This window comes from Columba livia, chromosome 5 (genome assembly GCF_036013475.1).
Source record: "Columba livia isolate bColLiv1 breed racing homer chromosome 5, bColLiv1.pat.W.v2, whole genome shotgun sequence".
Classification (NCBI taxonomy): Eukaryota; Metazoa; Chordata; class Aves; order Columbiformes; family Columbidae; genus Columba; species Columba livia.
The window spans coordinates 16,244,986-16,260,187 of NC_088606.1; the positions used below are offsets into that span (position 1 = coordinate 16,244,986).

At 35.1% G+C, this 15,202-nt stretch overlaps 1 protein-coding gene across 1 annotated transcript in view; it reads left to right on the plus strand.

Moving 5' to 3' along the window:
- The first annotated feature begins 2,370 nt into the window (after window positions 1-2,370).
- Window positions 2,371-15,202, plus strand: part of DICER1 (dicer 1, ribonuclease III) — a 37,186-nt gene continuing 24,354 nt past the window's right edge. The window contains 13 exon segments of the mRNA XM_021292352.2: window positions 2,371-2,409; window positions 2,411-2,533; window positions 3,472-3,634; window positions 4,086-4,216; window positions 5,370-5,504; window positions 6,247-6,407; window positions 7,665-7,833; window positions 8,410-8,882; window positions 11,544-11,676; window positions 12,121-12,363; window positions 12,459-12,613; window positions 13,917-14,049; window positions 14,537-14,612. Coding sequence (XP_021148027.2) covers window positions 2,386-2,409; window positions 2,411-2,533; window positions 3,472-3,634; window positions 4,086-4,216; window positions 5,370-5,504; window positions 6,247-6,407; window positions 7,665-7,833; window positions 8,410-8,882; window positions 11,544-11,676; window positions 12,121-12,363; window positions 12,459-12,613; window positions 13,917-14,049; window positions 14,537-14,612 — 2,119 coding nt within the window. The 5' untranslated portion in view covers window positions 2,371-2,385.

Sequence of the window (15,202 nt, forward strand, 5' to 3'; positions counted from 1 at the left end):
CAGTTTAATTGTTAGAACATAACCTGCATGTGCTTGTGTGCGTTGTTTAAAATGTATGACAAAAATTTAAAATTTACAGGAGTTTTTTTATTATAACTGAAATGAATACTGATATACTACTGATTTTATGGTGTGTGTAGACTATGTTGTTTTCTATTTGCAGCTAAGTTAAGCAATATCATATCGATCCATTTTATCTGTTTAGATCTGAAAAACTCTGGCTGATATGGTAGCTTAGGTTACAGGACTGAAAAAGGAAATGAGAAGATTTGCATGAGTTTGGAGATTCATACAAAAGCAACTGAAAAAAAATCAGATAAAATGTCAAGACCATTATTTGGTATATCTTGTGAAAATGTACATTAATTCCCTTTTTTCCTTTAAACAATGGAACATTTGAATACATCTCTTCTTTTTGGGGTCTTCTCACCCTGACAGTTTGTCTGAAGCTCAAATTAAAATATCAGCCAAGATTCCTGCAGTATCAACACAGTTCTCTTAGTGAAGAAATACTATTTTTAATGGGGGAGAAGTGCACTGATTACTAAGCCAAAACTCAAGAATTTTTCCCTCTTTCACCAAGTAGCATTTGCTACTGAATGTTTGTCTTCAAAAGAGAAATCATTACTTAGAGTGAAGCAGAACAATGTTACTTAAGCACACTGTCGTTCAGGACTCCCTCATCCTTTTGGGGAAAAAAAGAGACAAAGCTTTATCTCTGACTACTTTTTATGAAGTGGCTTTACTTCTGTGTGAGTCTGCTAGAGGAATGATCATGTAATTCAATGTATTACTTTTTCTGTAATGTACAAGATGTACTGGAGGAGAAAAACTAGAGAGAATCAGTTTGATCTCTTTTGTCAGAGCTTCCAATAGTTATCTAATATTAGTGGAGTTAGAATATAAATTGGTGTTTAGACATGGCCTAAATTATAATATTTAATTTAAAATTGTGAATATACAACAAAGAGCTACAGTGTTTTATAACACTAGTTGAAAACTGTGTTAAGTAAAATTCATGATCTTGGTACAAATACAAAAATGATTTTTTTTTAAATTTGTACTGCTTTAGTTGTAATCTATCAAAGCAGTTATTCCTCCAAACTATTAGTGGTTAATATTTTCTATTTGATACAATATCATACTTTTATCTTTTTTTTATTCTGTTGCACATTTTTAAAACTTAACCGACCTTCCTGTTATATAGAAAAGCAAGGACATTTCTATGCAGTAGAATGATAATTACCTTTTCCTCATGTATTTCTAATGAATGATTACATTTGAAAGCATTTGTCAATTTTATGTAATCATTAGGTATCATTTTGAGATTGATGCTAAAAAGAATATCGAACATCAAGGAATTTTGAGGAAAACTAACTTGAAAATGTTTTGTTGAAAAGGGTATGTATCTGATTTGAAGGGGAAGTATTCAGATTTCTTAGGTTTGATGCCATATGTTTGTGTTATACTTCAGCAATATTTTTCTGCATCGTCAGGCCTTAGTTTCCCTGGGCAAGGCAGAATTTTTGTTTTTCACCTTGATCATTCCTGACAGAAAGCAAACATTTTAAAAAGCCCCAGTGATGAAGACTTCATAGCCTTAGTACGAAAGTGTTTTCTAGTGTGTAACTGTTATCAAGTTGTGAATGGTTTGTGTGTTTATCAATTAGAATATCTTTCTGGAGATAGGTGGTTAACTTGATAAGGCTCCTTTTCTCCATTGGTCTTTATCGGAGTCATCAGCAATTATTTATAATACTTCTGCCAGTTCATTAAACAGATAACCTTATCAGAATCTGTTGATTTGAAAGTACTGAGGTTCTTGTGTAGTTCCTGTTCTTTGCCTGGTGATTAGAATAAAGTTACTGTTGCATGTGAGTTTGCAAAGCTTTTAACTGGTCATAGGGACTTTCTGGTTGGAAAGAAAAATGGAAAATGTGATACTTATTTATGCCTGTGTTCTAGAAAAATAAATCTTCTTTCTTGAAGTAAAGCTAAACCAGCTTTAAAAAAAAAATTCTTTGAAGATATTTTAAACGGGATTCTGTCAGAACATAAATGGAACTTCATTCTGAAACATACGTCCGTAAATCCAAATGCCTAGAATAAACTTTGCCCCATAAAGTACTGCTCCTTTCGAAATTCCTTGTACTCTGATAAACACCTATATTTGGTTGGAAAGGTGCCTGTAAATTTAAAATGAACATTTTCTGCTGAAAATAGTATGAAATTTAGCACTTTCTGGAAGTAAAAGCAAGTACTGTCCTTTTCTTAGAATAAATTTTCTGTTCTTGCTTTATATTGTGGCATATCTAATACTGTTTCTTTTTCTTCTCACAGTAGGCTGTGCTGGAACAAAAATGCAATGAAAGAAACACTGGATGAATGAATGAAAAGCCCTGCTTTGCAATCCCTCAGCATGGCGGGACTGCAGCTCATGACCCCTGCTTCCTCCCCAATGGGTCCATTTTTTGGACTGCCATGGCAACAAGAAGCAATTCACGATAACATTTACACGCCAAGAAAATATCAGGTACTAGTGATAACACTAATACAGTAATGTTATAAAAAAAAGTACAATTAAATCTATTAACTTCATAGAAAAAGCACCAGGGCAGCTGGAGACTATGTGGTGTTGCACACAGTCCAGGCATGTCCCTCTCACAGCTCCACCCATTGGGAGTTAATTGTGTGTCTGTTTCTTTAGCTTGGTTGTGTTCTACATTTTTAATATCCCCCATTCCCTCTTCTCAGTTTGGTTAATGAGCAGAGCAGATTTGAAGCTGAGTATTCTCTTGCTGATTTCTGCAAAATGCTGTTAGGGGCAAACACAGTAAACATTACACTGTGCATCTTGATTGTGTGCATACAATTGTGTCTCCTCTGCCTCTGATCTTTGGTCTTCTACATGGTAAATCTTAATTTTTGGTTCACATACTGGTCAGAGAAGCTCAGTAATGTCAGAAACCTTATCAGGGCACTTTGATTTTCGTTTTGTTCAGCAAACCTCTTTCTGAGTTCTAGAATTTGTCCTGTTTGCACTGCAGAGGTGCTGGAAAGCTACCATTTGGTTAGTATTACTGAAGAGCTTAGATCACCTTGAGCTAATATACTTGCTTATTTGGCTGAATTGATGTATACAGTGAGATTTAAGAGCTCCAACTTCTTCACACAATGTGTCTAGCTAGCAACAGAATCATCTATTAAAACAATATAGTTAGAAAGCTACTTAAAACAGCAGCAAATGGTGATACTGAAGGATTTTAGATTTAGAAGATAGACTATATATAATGTTTGTTAATATTTTTTGTAAACTAGTTTTTTATGAAGGAGACATAATCTGTGGCACTGGAAAGATCTTTAAAGAAACTGCTGAATTGTCTGTAGTTTATTTAACACTTGTGTTATTTTTGTTGTCAGCTTTTTCACTGCATTTCTGCAAGTAAGGTCATTATTGTCTTTTAAACCCAGGTTGAACTGCTTGAAGCAGCTTTGGATCATAATACAATAGTCTGCTTAAACACTGGCTCAGGGAAGACTTTTATTGCAGTACTACTCACTAAAGAGCTGTCCTATCAGATCAGGGGAGATTTCAACAAAAATGGAAAAAGAACTGTGTTCTTGGTCAACTCAGGTAAGAGGAAAGTGACACTGAGTTGCTAAACATGCTGCTAATATTTCCAAGGAGTATTCCTTAATAGAAGTTTGTGTGAAAGCAAAGATGGGAGAAACTTTTGTGTAAAATCTTGAACAGCAAGGATGCTAAACTGATTAAAGGATGTAATACATTTAATCTTTTGCTCATAATCCATTTAATACAACCTGTTTATCTCTGACATCTTCTGTTTCCTGTTTTAAAATTAAGATGTAGAATCTGAAGTGCATTTTAGTCAGCAATCTGTTTCTTGCTGTGGCTTTTTACATGGAGGCAGTTGCTGCATACACCTGGTTTAATATTAGTCTAAGCTAAAGATTATGTCACAAAACTTGCTGCTAGGTAATATGACACACATCTTGAAAATTTGTGTCTGAAAAGACCTTTATGTGATTGAGGGTTTTTTGTTTTTTTGTTTTTTTTTCTTAAGCAAATCAAGTTGCTCAACAAGTGTCAGCTGTCAGGACACATTCAGATCTTAAAGTGGGAGAGTATTCAAGTTTAGAGGTAATTGAATCATGGACAAAAGAGAAGTGGAGTCAGGAATTCTCTAAGCATCAGGTAATGTATTAAGTATAAACTGTAAATATAAGCGGAGTCTACAGTATGTTATGCTTGATCAGGAGTGGTCGTTTCTTCCAATTATATGTAAACTCTTTTTTCTAACAAATTCAGTATATTGGTGTTATTTGTATACCAGTTTTGAGGCAAAACATGTATAGGTCTTCTCAGGTTGTTTTTAAAAAGCTATCCTTTTAATCCTTTGTTTTCAGTCTCCCTGACTTGTGGTTTGATGATGGTGATTGCAGGAGAAACTTTGAGTGTTCATAGTGTACTTTAAGTGCCATTAAAAGATATTTAAATATTAGGTAACAAAGCAGATTATAAAATTGAATGTTCTCTGGGGATGCAGCACATCCTCTTTGGTGTACATTTTTTTCTGCCTTTTTGGGCATGTTGTTTGTGTTAAGTTCTTTTAGATAGAAAGTCATTAGTTTTAATGGTAACATTTTTCCTTCGTGGTTCTTGAATTCTTTCTGTTATATTTTTTCTATACTGACCTAAATATCTTGCAGTTATGCAATTATTTGTAATTTCTGGGTGTTTTTTTTTTTTGTTCTCCAGCATTTCATAGTGGCCTGTGAAGTATGTCTGAGGAACTCTGACAAGCTGAAGTGTTATGATACTTAGTGGAATTCAAAGTTAACATAAAAATAGTGCATAATTTTATCAAGCAACTTAACTTTTTATCTGTGATAATGTACAAGAAATGAGTTTTCCTTTAAAAAGAATTGTGGTAACATCCTGCTTTTCTCTTACAGCTGCAGGTGGTTATAAGTTTATGAAGAATTCTCTTTCTTTCCAGAGACATGATGGTGGGAGACATAGGGAACACTAACTTGTTATGGGTTTAATGACATTTGTTCTGTGTAGTCTTGCTGATGTTGATATCATCTGTTGTATTTTTTTTTTCATTGGCATGTGACTGGAGATAGGTACATATAAAACTTTCAGACAGCTAACTTTCTCAAGTTGAGAATGTTTTATTCTCTTTTGTCTCTACCTGATGTTTGTAGTTGAACACGAGTCGATATTTGCTAATACTGTCCAGCAAGACCTGCAGACGGCTTTCCTACTTCCTTGACCTGAGACAGCTTGCACTTTTCTTCTACTCATGCTTTTGTTTGTTTGTTTGTTTTTCCTTTCAAACTAGGTTCTGGTTATGACGTGTCATGTTGCTTTGACTGTTTTGAGAAATGAATATTTATCCCTGTCAAATATTAATCTTCTGGTGTTTGATGAGTGCCATCTTGCAATCCAGGATCATGCATACCGTGAAATTATGAAGGTTGGTTTCCATTGCGTGAATGCTTTAATACTTGTTAGAGGAGGAGGGGTCAGGTGGGAGGGCTGGAGAAGTGGGAACTATTTTAAGGCAGCTTTTGTCACCAACGAAAAATATTAGTGGAACCATATTTTAGCATGTTTGGAACTGTGGAATTACTGTAACGAATTAAGACCTCCGTGATATCATGAGATAGAAAAAGAATGTATTTCGTGCATTTTATTTTACAGTGGGGATTAAAGAACAATCTGGTGTTAACAGAGAAGCTAAATTTGTGGGATTAGGGGAATTGTGTAAATTCATTAATAAAATACTTGAGTTTGAGAATGGGATGCACTAACCAGTTTTTATTATTTTTAAGATACTGATTGCTAAAGATTCTTGTAGGCCTCTTTCGGGATATTCTTGGCTCCATGTGGTGTTTGGTTTATATAGCATGAGAAACCCAGTCTTCCCAAATCCTTCTTCAAGTTTAACTACAGCATCTGTCCATTTAATTTTTTTAGATGATGCTTTAGTTTTTACATGGTATGGAAATATTATGATATGTGTGTTAGAAAGGTTGGATATTCTGTGCAATGCTATTTATTTATTTATATTTTCCAGATTGTAAATATTTACATTTAAAGATTATGTTAAATGTTATTCAGTTTCCAGCTAAGCATCTAAGTTTGTAGTCTGCTAGCTTGATGGTAGATTTGCATGATAACCGTCCTGAGGTATTTTATTCCGTTTTACTTCACAGATCTGTGAGGGTTATCCATCATGTCCTCGAATCTTGGGATTAACAGCTTCCATTTTAAATGGGAAGTGTGATCCTGCTGAGTTAGAAGAGAAGATCCAGAAACTGGAGAAGATTTTGAAGAGCAATGCTGAAACTGCAACTGATTTGGTGGTCTTAGACAGGTATGTTGTACAGTTATGGCTGTTAAAATGATGCCTGCGTTTTTATTTTGGATAGAGGACTAAGCCAGTAGAAATATTTCCTCTTTAAAATTTTAAGAAAGTTTGTGTGTATATGATGCCATTATTTCTGTTTGGGGTGGGGAGGGTATGTCGAACTGCTTTTTGAGTAACCAGTGTTGGAGCACATCTTTCCTTAACGTTAGATCAAAGGCCGATTTGCTTTGATACTCAAACAAAAAACCCGACCAACCAAAAAAATTCCGAAGCCCAGCACACCACCAACCTAAAAAAATCATGTTACATGTTTTTGACTTTGTAAAGTGCACCTTATTCTGCTTGGAGAATAAATGGTTCATGTTTATTATATGCAAGAATGTTACTATTTAATTTAGTGAAATGTTGTAACATCCACAGTGCAAGATGTTCTTAATGCCAGAAGAGTTCCTTGATTTTTCTTTATTTTTTCTTTTTGACTGAGTAGCCTTGGCTTAGAGGGTGATGAAAGACAGAGGGAGATGTTAGGAAGCAGTAAAAACAGTATTGAAGCAGCATAGCAAGTGGGTGTTTTCCTGTCTTCTTACAGAGTGTAGAATCCTGTGAATGATGATTTGTTGTGGAGGGAAATTGTTGTGGAATCATTCATATGTAGCAAGTTTTCTTGCACCACCTGTACTGTGTTGTATGAACTGAGTTTCAAAGTCAAAGTTAGTTAATTCATGTTCTGGAACAGGTGTTTTGTGGGTGTTTTATAAAATGCGTTTTTCTGAACCTGTGTGAACCATTTGCTTTTAAGAATTTCTCACTCGTATCTCTGCCATTCAAGAAGAGCAATTGCTTGTGTAAGTGTGTATATATATATATATATAGACCTAAATTGACATTATGTAAATTGTATTTGTTTTATGTACCAAAAGAGTACACGTTGGAAAACCAAAAGTGAAGGTGGTAGTCAAATAAACTCAATTTGCTTTGCCTTAAATTTTCCAATATTTGAAATGAAGATAGTAATATTAAACTTTTTTTAGGGAGTGTATTAGAAAGAGCAGTATTTTAGAATGAAGTATTTGGGGTGATGTTTTTTTTTACTTTGAAGTATTTAACTGTTTAACTATTCATCATTATGAATTCATGGTGAGAAAAGAAATGTACACCGATGCACTTCATGTTGCTGTTGTTATTTGCTGTATAATCTTAACAGGCTGAAATAGCTCTGGCTTCCAAAAGCTGTGTTTAACTTGATCTTTGCCCTCAATTAAGATATACTTCTCAGCCGTGTGAGATTGTTGTAGACTGTGGACCATATACTGACAAAAGTGGGTTGTATGGAAGATTACTGAAGGAGTTGGATGAAGCACTTACTTTTCTAAATGACTGCAACATATCTGTACATTCAAAAGAAAGAGATTCTACCTTAATTTCTAAGCAGGTAAGGGCATTAAGCTATGTGAAAAAACTGGAGAATAGAAATCTTGCTATTGTTTTTCTTTGCTGTGAATGTTACATCACCAGAGCTTTCTAAGCTAGTCGTCCTGGACTATGAGCAAAAAGACTTCTGATTTTTGTACTCAGTAACAGTGGAGGTCATTTCATAAATGAGTGGGGCTTGAATGTCAATTGTTGATTAATACTTCGTCTAGTTTAATATTCACATTTGCTTAAGGCAGTAAAATAGCTCTGCACCCTGATGTTGTGGGTCCTTTTTTCTGAAGTCAAGAACTTCTCCATGATCTCCCATGACCTTGAAACTTGTTTTTTTAAGATCCAGAAATGTTCAAAGTTTAATTGTAGTAATTTAGGGGGGAGGGAAAAACTTGCTCCAGTAGAAATACTAAAGTTCCCAAGGTTGTCTAAATAACAAAAGCAGAGTTCTGAATGTATTTGTAGTAGAACAATTGTCATAATTGTTATAAAGATTGTGCTATATGAGAAACAAGATACTGGTCTTAAATGAATGGTTCATGAATGTACTCTTTGAACTGATATTTGAATTCATTTGTTGTAGATATTATCAGACTGTCGAGCTGTGTTGGTTGTTCTGGGACCCTGGTGTGCAGATAAGGTAGCTGGGATGATGGTGAGAGAGCTACAGAAGTATATCAAACACGAACAAGAGGAGCTGCACAGGAAATTTTTATTGTTTACAGACACTTTCCTAAGGAAAATACATGCACTCTGTGAAGAGCATTTCTCGCCTGCCTCACTTGACCTGAAATTTGTAACCCCTAAAGTAATAAAGCTGCTTGAAATCTTGCGCAAATATAAACCATATGAACGGCAGCAGTTTGAAAGTGTTGAATGGTATAACAATAGGAATCAGGATAATTACGTATCTTGGAGTGATTCTGAAGATGATGATGAGGATGAAGAAATTGAGGAGAAAGAGAAGCCAGAGACTAATTTCCCATCTCCCTTTACTAATATTTTATGTGGAATTATTTTTGTGGAAAGAAGATACACAGCAGTTGTTCTAAATAGGTAATGCTTTTTATTAAAAAAAAAATATATATTAAAAGAAGAAAACAGAAAAAAGGCAGACTCAGCTGCCAGCACATGGATGTTAATATAATGAATATGTAGGGATTGTCTTGTATTTTCAGACCTCTCTTTTAAAGTTCATTAAGGAGATCATTCTGGATCTGCATAAAGAATAACAAAAAAAAACCCAGTAGTTCAGGATATGTGTATATGGGGTGGATGTGTCTTTGAAAATTGTACTCAAGGGCTTGTTTTGAACCTGAGTCTGCAATTTAATTCTTTTAGAAGGCAAAACCTGAAATACTATACTTAACCTGTAAAATAGCCATATAGTGACCTGTCTTAATCAGTCTTTAAATTTGTATTTGCCAGTGGATGCTGGAAACTTCTCTAGTCTACTGAGTGCAATACTTCTGGAAATGTTAACCTTACATTACTAAATCACATTATTATATGTTCCACGTTTACAGCAGATCAAATTTGACCTTGCACAAATATCTCTTAAGATTTACCAGTACTACTTTAACAGTTGGTGTTTATAAAACGCCTATTCGGTCAAACACTAAGTGCTTTCTTATAGTCTCCAACAAGAAAAATATGGACCCTGGAATATTTGCCAAGGTATACTTCGCAGTACTCTAGTTCCTTATCAGTCCTTATTCCTGAATATGATCCATGTTAGTTATACATAGCACTTGCTAAATGTTATTTGTGACAAACAATGAATGGCATCCAATCTATTCACTTTTTTGGGGGGGGGGCGGGGGGGGATGGTGGTAGATTGTTTTGATAGAGTGCCAACTGTCCTATGCAGTTTGTTTATTGCATTCTGGATACATCTGTATCTGACCCTTCTGTTACCTTTTTGCCTGAGTCGATAGTTGGAATGCATAATATATTCTTTGATCTACAGACTTGCCAATGTGTGTTTTGTGAACTTCATCTTGTTCTTTGCCTTTTTGCATTTAGACATGTATTTACATATATATGCAATATGAGGCAAACTAAGCCATTCAGTGAAATAAACATATTCTCTTAATGCCTCCTGAAGAAATAACATTAACAGATTCTGATCAACTTCTCCTGAGCTGAAATGAGTATTTCATTATCCTCTAGGAAACAGAGTTGTGATTTTTTTTCTGTTAAGTCACAAATGTGATTTAAATTATACTGTTTTCCCATTGCGTTATTTTAGACTCATTTATGCACTATACTATATCCTAACTGCTGATGAACCTGAGAAAATATTGTTTCTACATCAAATAGGTAACCAAATTCTGCCATTTTTAAGCACCTTTTGTACAGATTATTGGCAGCAAAAAATAAAACCGTATGTAATATTCATCCACTTCTGAAAGCTAGCTAGCAGACTTACAAAATGCTCCTTTACCTCATGTAACACACCTGGTTTCAAAATACCTGGATGATCAGAAGATGTGAGCTGTTGGAATGAAGACTGAAAGCCTTCAGTGGAAACCTCACTGTAGGCTCCCTTCAACGGAGAAGATTTGGTTGTAGGGCCTCTGCTGACTGCAGCTGAATAAGGAAGTCTTGACTGTTTAAATTAGTGAATCAAAATCACTTAAGCTTCCAGTGATCCATTGTGGATCATTATACAGAACTAAGTTAAAGCAGAGGTATATTTTTTTTTCTTAAAATATATTTATTATAGCAGTAGTATTTAGAGACTAGAATCCCATTTTATGAAGTCCATGGTGACTGAGGAAGAACAAAATTCATTACATACGTAGTATTTTCTGGGAGAAAGCGGTCGGAATTTTCCCTGAAGCAGTAATTAGAGCTAATCTCTTCAGAGACCTCTAGCAATGGCCACTGTACATATACACATACTACAAATTAGAGGGGGAAAAAAAACCCACAACACTTATTCTTTGATTATTTTTTGATTATTTTGATCATTATTGCACACAACCAATGAAGTGCTCACTTACTGTTTTCTTCAGTGTATATGGTGGAGCCCAGTTTCCTTCCATTTTCATTGTGTTGCCTCTTGACTCCCTTAGAGGGGATCTGAAAGTAGAAGTCTTTGTATCTATTTTAAAAACACTGCCTATTACCTACCACTAATAATATCAATAACATTCAAGATTCAAATCTTGCCGTCAAAAAAAAAAATCCTCAGTGTTGCTTTTAAATAATTGGATTAAATCCTCCAATTGTACGTGGATACATTCAGGTTAATTTCAAGAGTAGTAAACATCTCACTGGGTAGGCTGAACCTAAAAATTAACACCTTATATTGAGGAAACATACTTTGTTGAAGGTGGAGTTACAGGTCTTTCTGCTAATATCAGTCATAATTTACAGAAAATGAGATTAACTAAAGCACTTGTGAGTAGGGTGCCTTAATATCAGGGAAGCCTAGAATAATAGATTGGTTTAAAAACATCTGGTTTTAACATGATAGGTCTGAAATCTGTGCGATGCATGCACACTCATGCTGTGTATGTGTGCAGTCTGTCTTTTATTGTCCTTACAGAGGTTTTCACTATAACTGGTGGTTTTTAGAGAAGACTAAGGTCAGTTTATGTGTGAGCATGGCTTGTCATGCTTTCACTTTTGATGTAGATCTTGCAAGCAAAAGATTGTCTTCTATATTATGGGTTGTGTAACTTCTAAAAACACATCTGTTACTTTTAGGTTGATAAAAGAAGCTGGCAAGCAGGATCCAGAACTGGCTTACATCAGTAGCAATTTCATAACTGGACATGGCATTGGCAAGAACCAGCCTCGTAACAAGCAGATGGAAGTGGAATTCAGAAAACAGGAAGAGGTAACTTGAAGAAAAATAACTGAAACTAGCAGTACCTTCAGAACCTTTGGCTTTCCTTTTTTTGTGTGTGTGTGTTTTTGGTTTTTTTTTTTTTTTTTTTTTTTAGTTGGTGTATGTGTCTTTAAAAACAAACCAAACCAACAGACGGAGTCTGGGGCACAGTCATTGGAAGTTTCCGGAATGCCCTTGGTCTAACAAATATATTTATTGGAGAGACAGATGTTCCTCATTTGAAAAAAAAAAAAAAAAAAAAGAGGCATGTTTGGAGACATTGCTATGTCATATTACACAAACAGGAATTAAAACTTGATGTAAAATCACATTTGTGTCTAGTCAGATCATCAACCATCTAATTTTTCTGCATTGGGTTAGTAGTAATATAGTTCCAATGATGGAAACAGGTCTCAGACTAATCTCTCAAATTTGTCTTCATTACTTTTGCAGGTTCTTAGAAAATTTCGAGCACATGAGACCAACCTACTTATTGCTACTAGTATTGTAGAAGAGGGTGTTGACATACCAAAATGCAATTTGGTGGTGCGTTTTGATCTGCCTACAGAATACCGTTCCTATGTGCAGTCTAAAGGAAGAGCTAGAGCACCGATTTCCAATTATATCATGTTAGCAGATACAGACAAAATAAAAAGTTTTGAAGAAGATCTTAAGACATACAAAGCAATTGAGAAGGTATGATGTCAAAGGAATGTGCCTCGTTTTGTTACATTTATCATAGTGTTTTTTAAGGCAAAAATCTTACCATGTTCTGTTCTCGAAATGTTAAGATCCTCAGAAACAAGTGCTCAAAATCTGTTGATACCAATGAAACTGAAACGGAACCCATTGTTGATGATGATGATGTGTTTCCACCCTATGTCTTGAGGCCAGATGAGAACAGTCCAAGAGTTACTATTAACACTGCTATTGGACACATAAATAGGTAAGAGGCATGTTTATTTTTTTATTTCTTGTCCTTGAATAAAAAGTTTCTTAGTCTGTCTTGCAACATGGAAACATAGGCTGAGGCATTGTACATATTTCCTCTTGGGAATTTTGACAGGATCTTCTCTGCTAAAGAAAGTGGTTGGAGTGGTTTTGTTGTTGTGTCTTTATCCTACAGAGGTTCTAGTTCTGGTAATAAATTTAGTAATACTGATTCCTGTTTAATTAAAAGCTGCCCAGAAAACAAACAAAAAAAGGCTTGTTAAAACTGAAGTAAAATCTTCTGGTTCTAATATTCACATTTGTAATAGCAATCTGTTGTCATGTTTAGAAACAATGTAGTAAGCAAGCTGAATATATGATACAAGTCCACAAGACAGAATGGTTTGCTTCCAAGGGAGCTTGTCAAATACCCGCTTTGTAAGGCCATGACAATTAGAGGAGGTTCTCAGTGACAGGAAAAGGTAAAAGTTATGGCACTTCAAACATGACAAGGAAGAAGATCCAGGGAGCTACAGACTGGGTAATTTTACCTTAGTCATATGGAATATAATGGATTAAGTCCTCATGGAAGCTGTTTCCAGGCACATAAAGTGTTTGGCAGCAGCCAGCAGAGTTTTATTGAGGGCATGTTTGGCTGACCCACCTTGTTGTCTCCTGTGTGATGAAGTGATCGACTGTATGAACAGGGGAAAAGCAGTGAATGAGATTTACTTAAGTAAGTCTTTCAGTCCAATTCCCATGGTACCTTAATAGCCGAATTCTTGAGATGTAGACCATTTCAGTGAACTGCCTGGTAGATAAAACCTGGCAAAGTAGTCAGATTCAAAGAATGGAATGGTAGATGGTTCAAAGGGTAGGTGGCATTAATCATGGGCTATTAAGAGGTCCAGTGTGGTTTAACATCAGCACATTGGCATTTGACACCAAGTTGTGATCAGGGGAGGAGACTGTAGTAGATGTAAGGCCACCATTCAGACAGGAACAATGAGGAATAGGGCAACAGTAAACTCAGGTTAAGCAAAGATACGTGCAAACTGTGGGACCTGAGATGAAATAGTCTTGTGTATCTTTACAACCTTGGAACTACCTTGCTGGAGACAGGCTTTGTGGTAAAGGACTTGGAGGTCTTCTGCTCAGCAGCTAGTTCATTATGAGTCAGCAGTGTGCTCTTGCAGTGCTCCATATGGCATGAAATCATCTTTTGTAGTGTTTACACCAGTAAGGCAAGATTCCATTGAAATATATTTGGGTTTTAATTTGCAGGTTTTGATAATTTGTAAAATGTTTTGTCAACTTAGGTACTGCGCTAGATTACCAAGTGATCCATTTACACACCTAGCTCCCAAGTGTAAAACTCGAGAACTACCTGATCATACATTTTACTCTACTCTCTACCTGCCAATCAACTCACCTCTTCGAGCTTCAATTGTTGTAGGTATTTGGGGAAATAAAAACGTTGAAATAAGTGAATGTGTTGGTATAGATGTCTGTGCTGTTTCTAGAGTTAGTTTCACTGTTGTTGATTAAAATCACGTGATTTTTCTTTTCCTGTATTGTGCTCTGTAACTGTATTTAGATCCCTGTTTGTATCTGTTATAATCACTTTTCCAGCAGTTACTGTTTATTCCAAAGACAAAAATATTTAGATATTCTTCCCAGTACCTTGTCTTTTCACACACAATTGTAGGGCAATGTCCTTTATTGATTTAGATCAATAGTATGTTGAATTAAAAAAACTCGTAATCTTGGCTTCTGTGGAAAAACAATGTAAGCCTGAGTATCTTCAGAAAACTGTCGTCGATGTAATTTTTTATGGACTTTGCTTGCCTAATGAGTTTGTGTTAAATTTAACTGTTTGTAACATGTAAGTAATGTGATATTCAACTGAAGTTTTTAAGAATTATTTAAATGTTTGTAGGGTCCTCCGATGAGTTGTGCAAGATTGGCTGAGAGAGTTGTAGCTCTTATTTGCTGTGAAAAACTGCACAAAATTGGTAAGAACTGGAAAAGCAACACCTTTGATAAAAAATATTTTATAATTGAGAAATTGAACATGGTGCTGGTGTTCTGCATATATGTACATTTCTGCTATAGCCACCTACTACAGCTTCCTTTCACTTGCCTTGTTTTGTGATATGATCATGTACTTACTAATTCAACTTACACCTTGTAAGCTAAAGATAACAAGATTGCCCTGGAGAAGTTGTTTAATATATTTTGTCTTAAACAGCAAATGCAATGCTAGTACGAGACATGTAGATTCTGACATTGAATATACTTAATAAAGGCTAAAAGTCTTGTTCTCTAGAAGATTTTGGTTACAGGTCAGGGACTACATCCTGCAGCCAAAAAAATAACTTGTTCTTTAAGTGAATTGTAACAAATAAAATACACAGCCCTAAATTTATTGTATTCTCTACTGTATTGTAAGTCGTGTTCCAAAAATAGGATGTGGCAGGATTATTTGATCTCTCTTGTCTCCAGTAAATATAATGGAGCATATTCTTCACTGTGGAATGTTTTAAAGAGAATTCCATGTTATGTGTGTTTTGATAAAGTACAGAAGTATTTATGTATCTTTTAA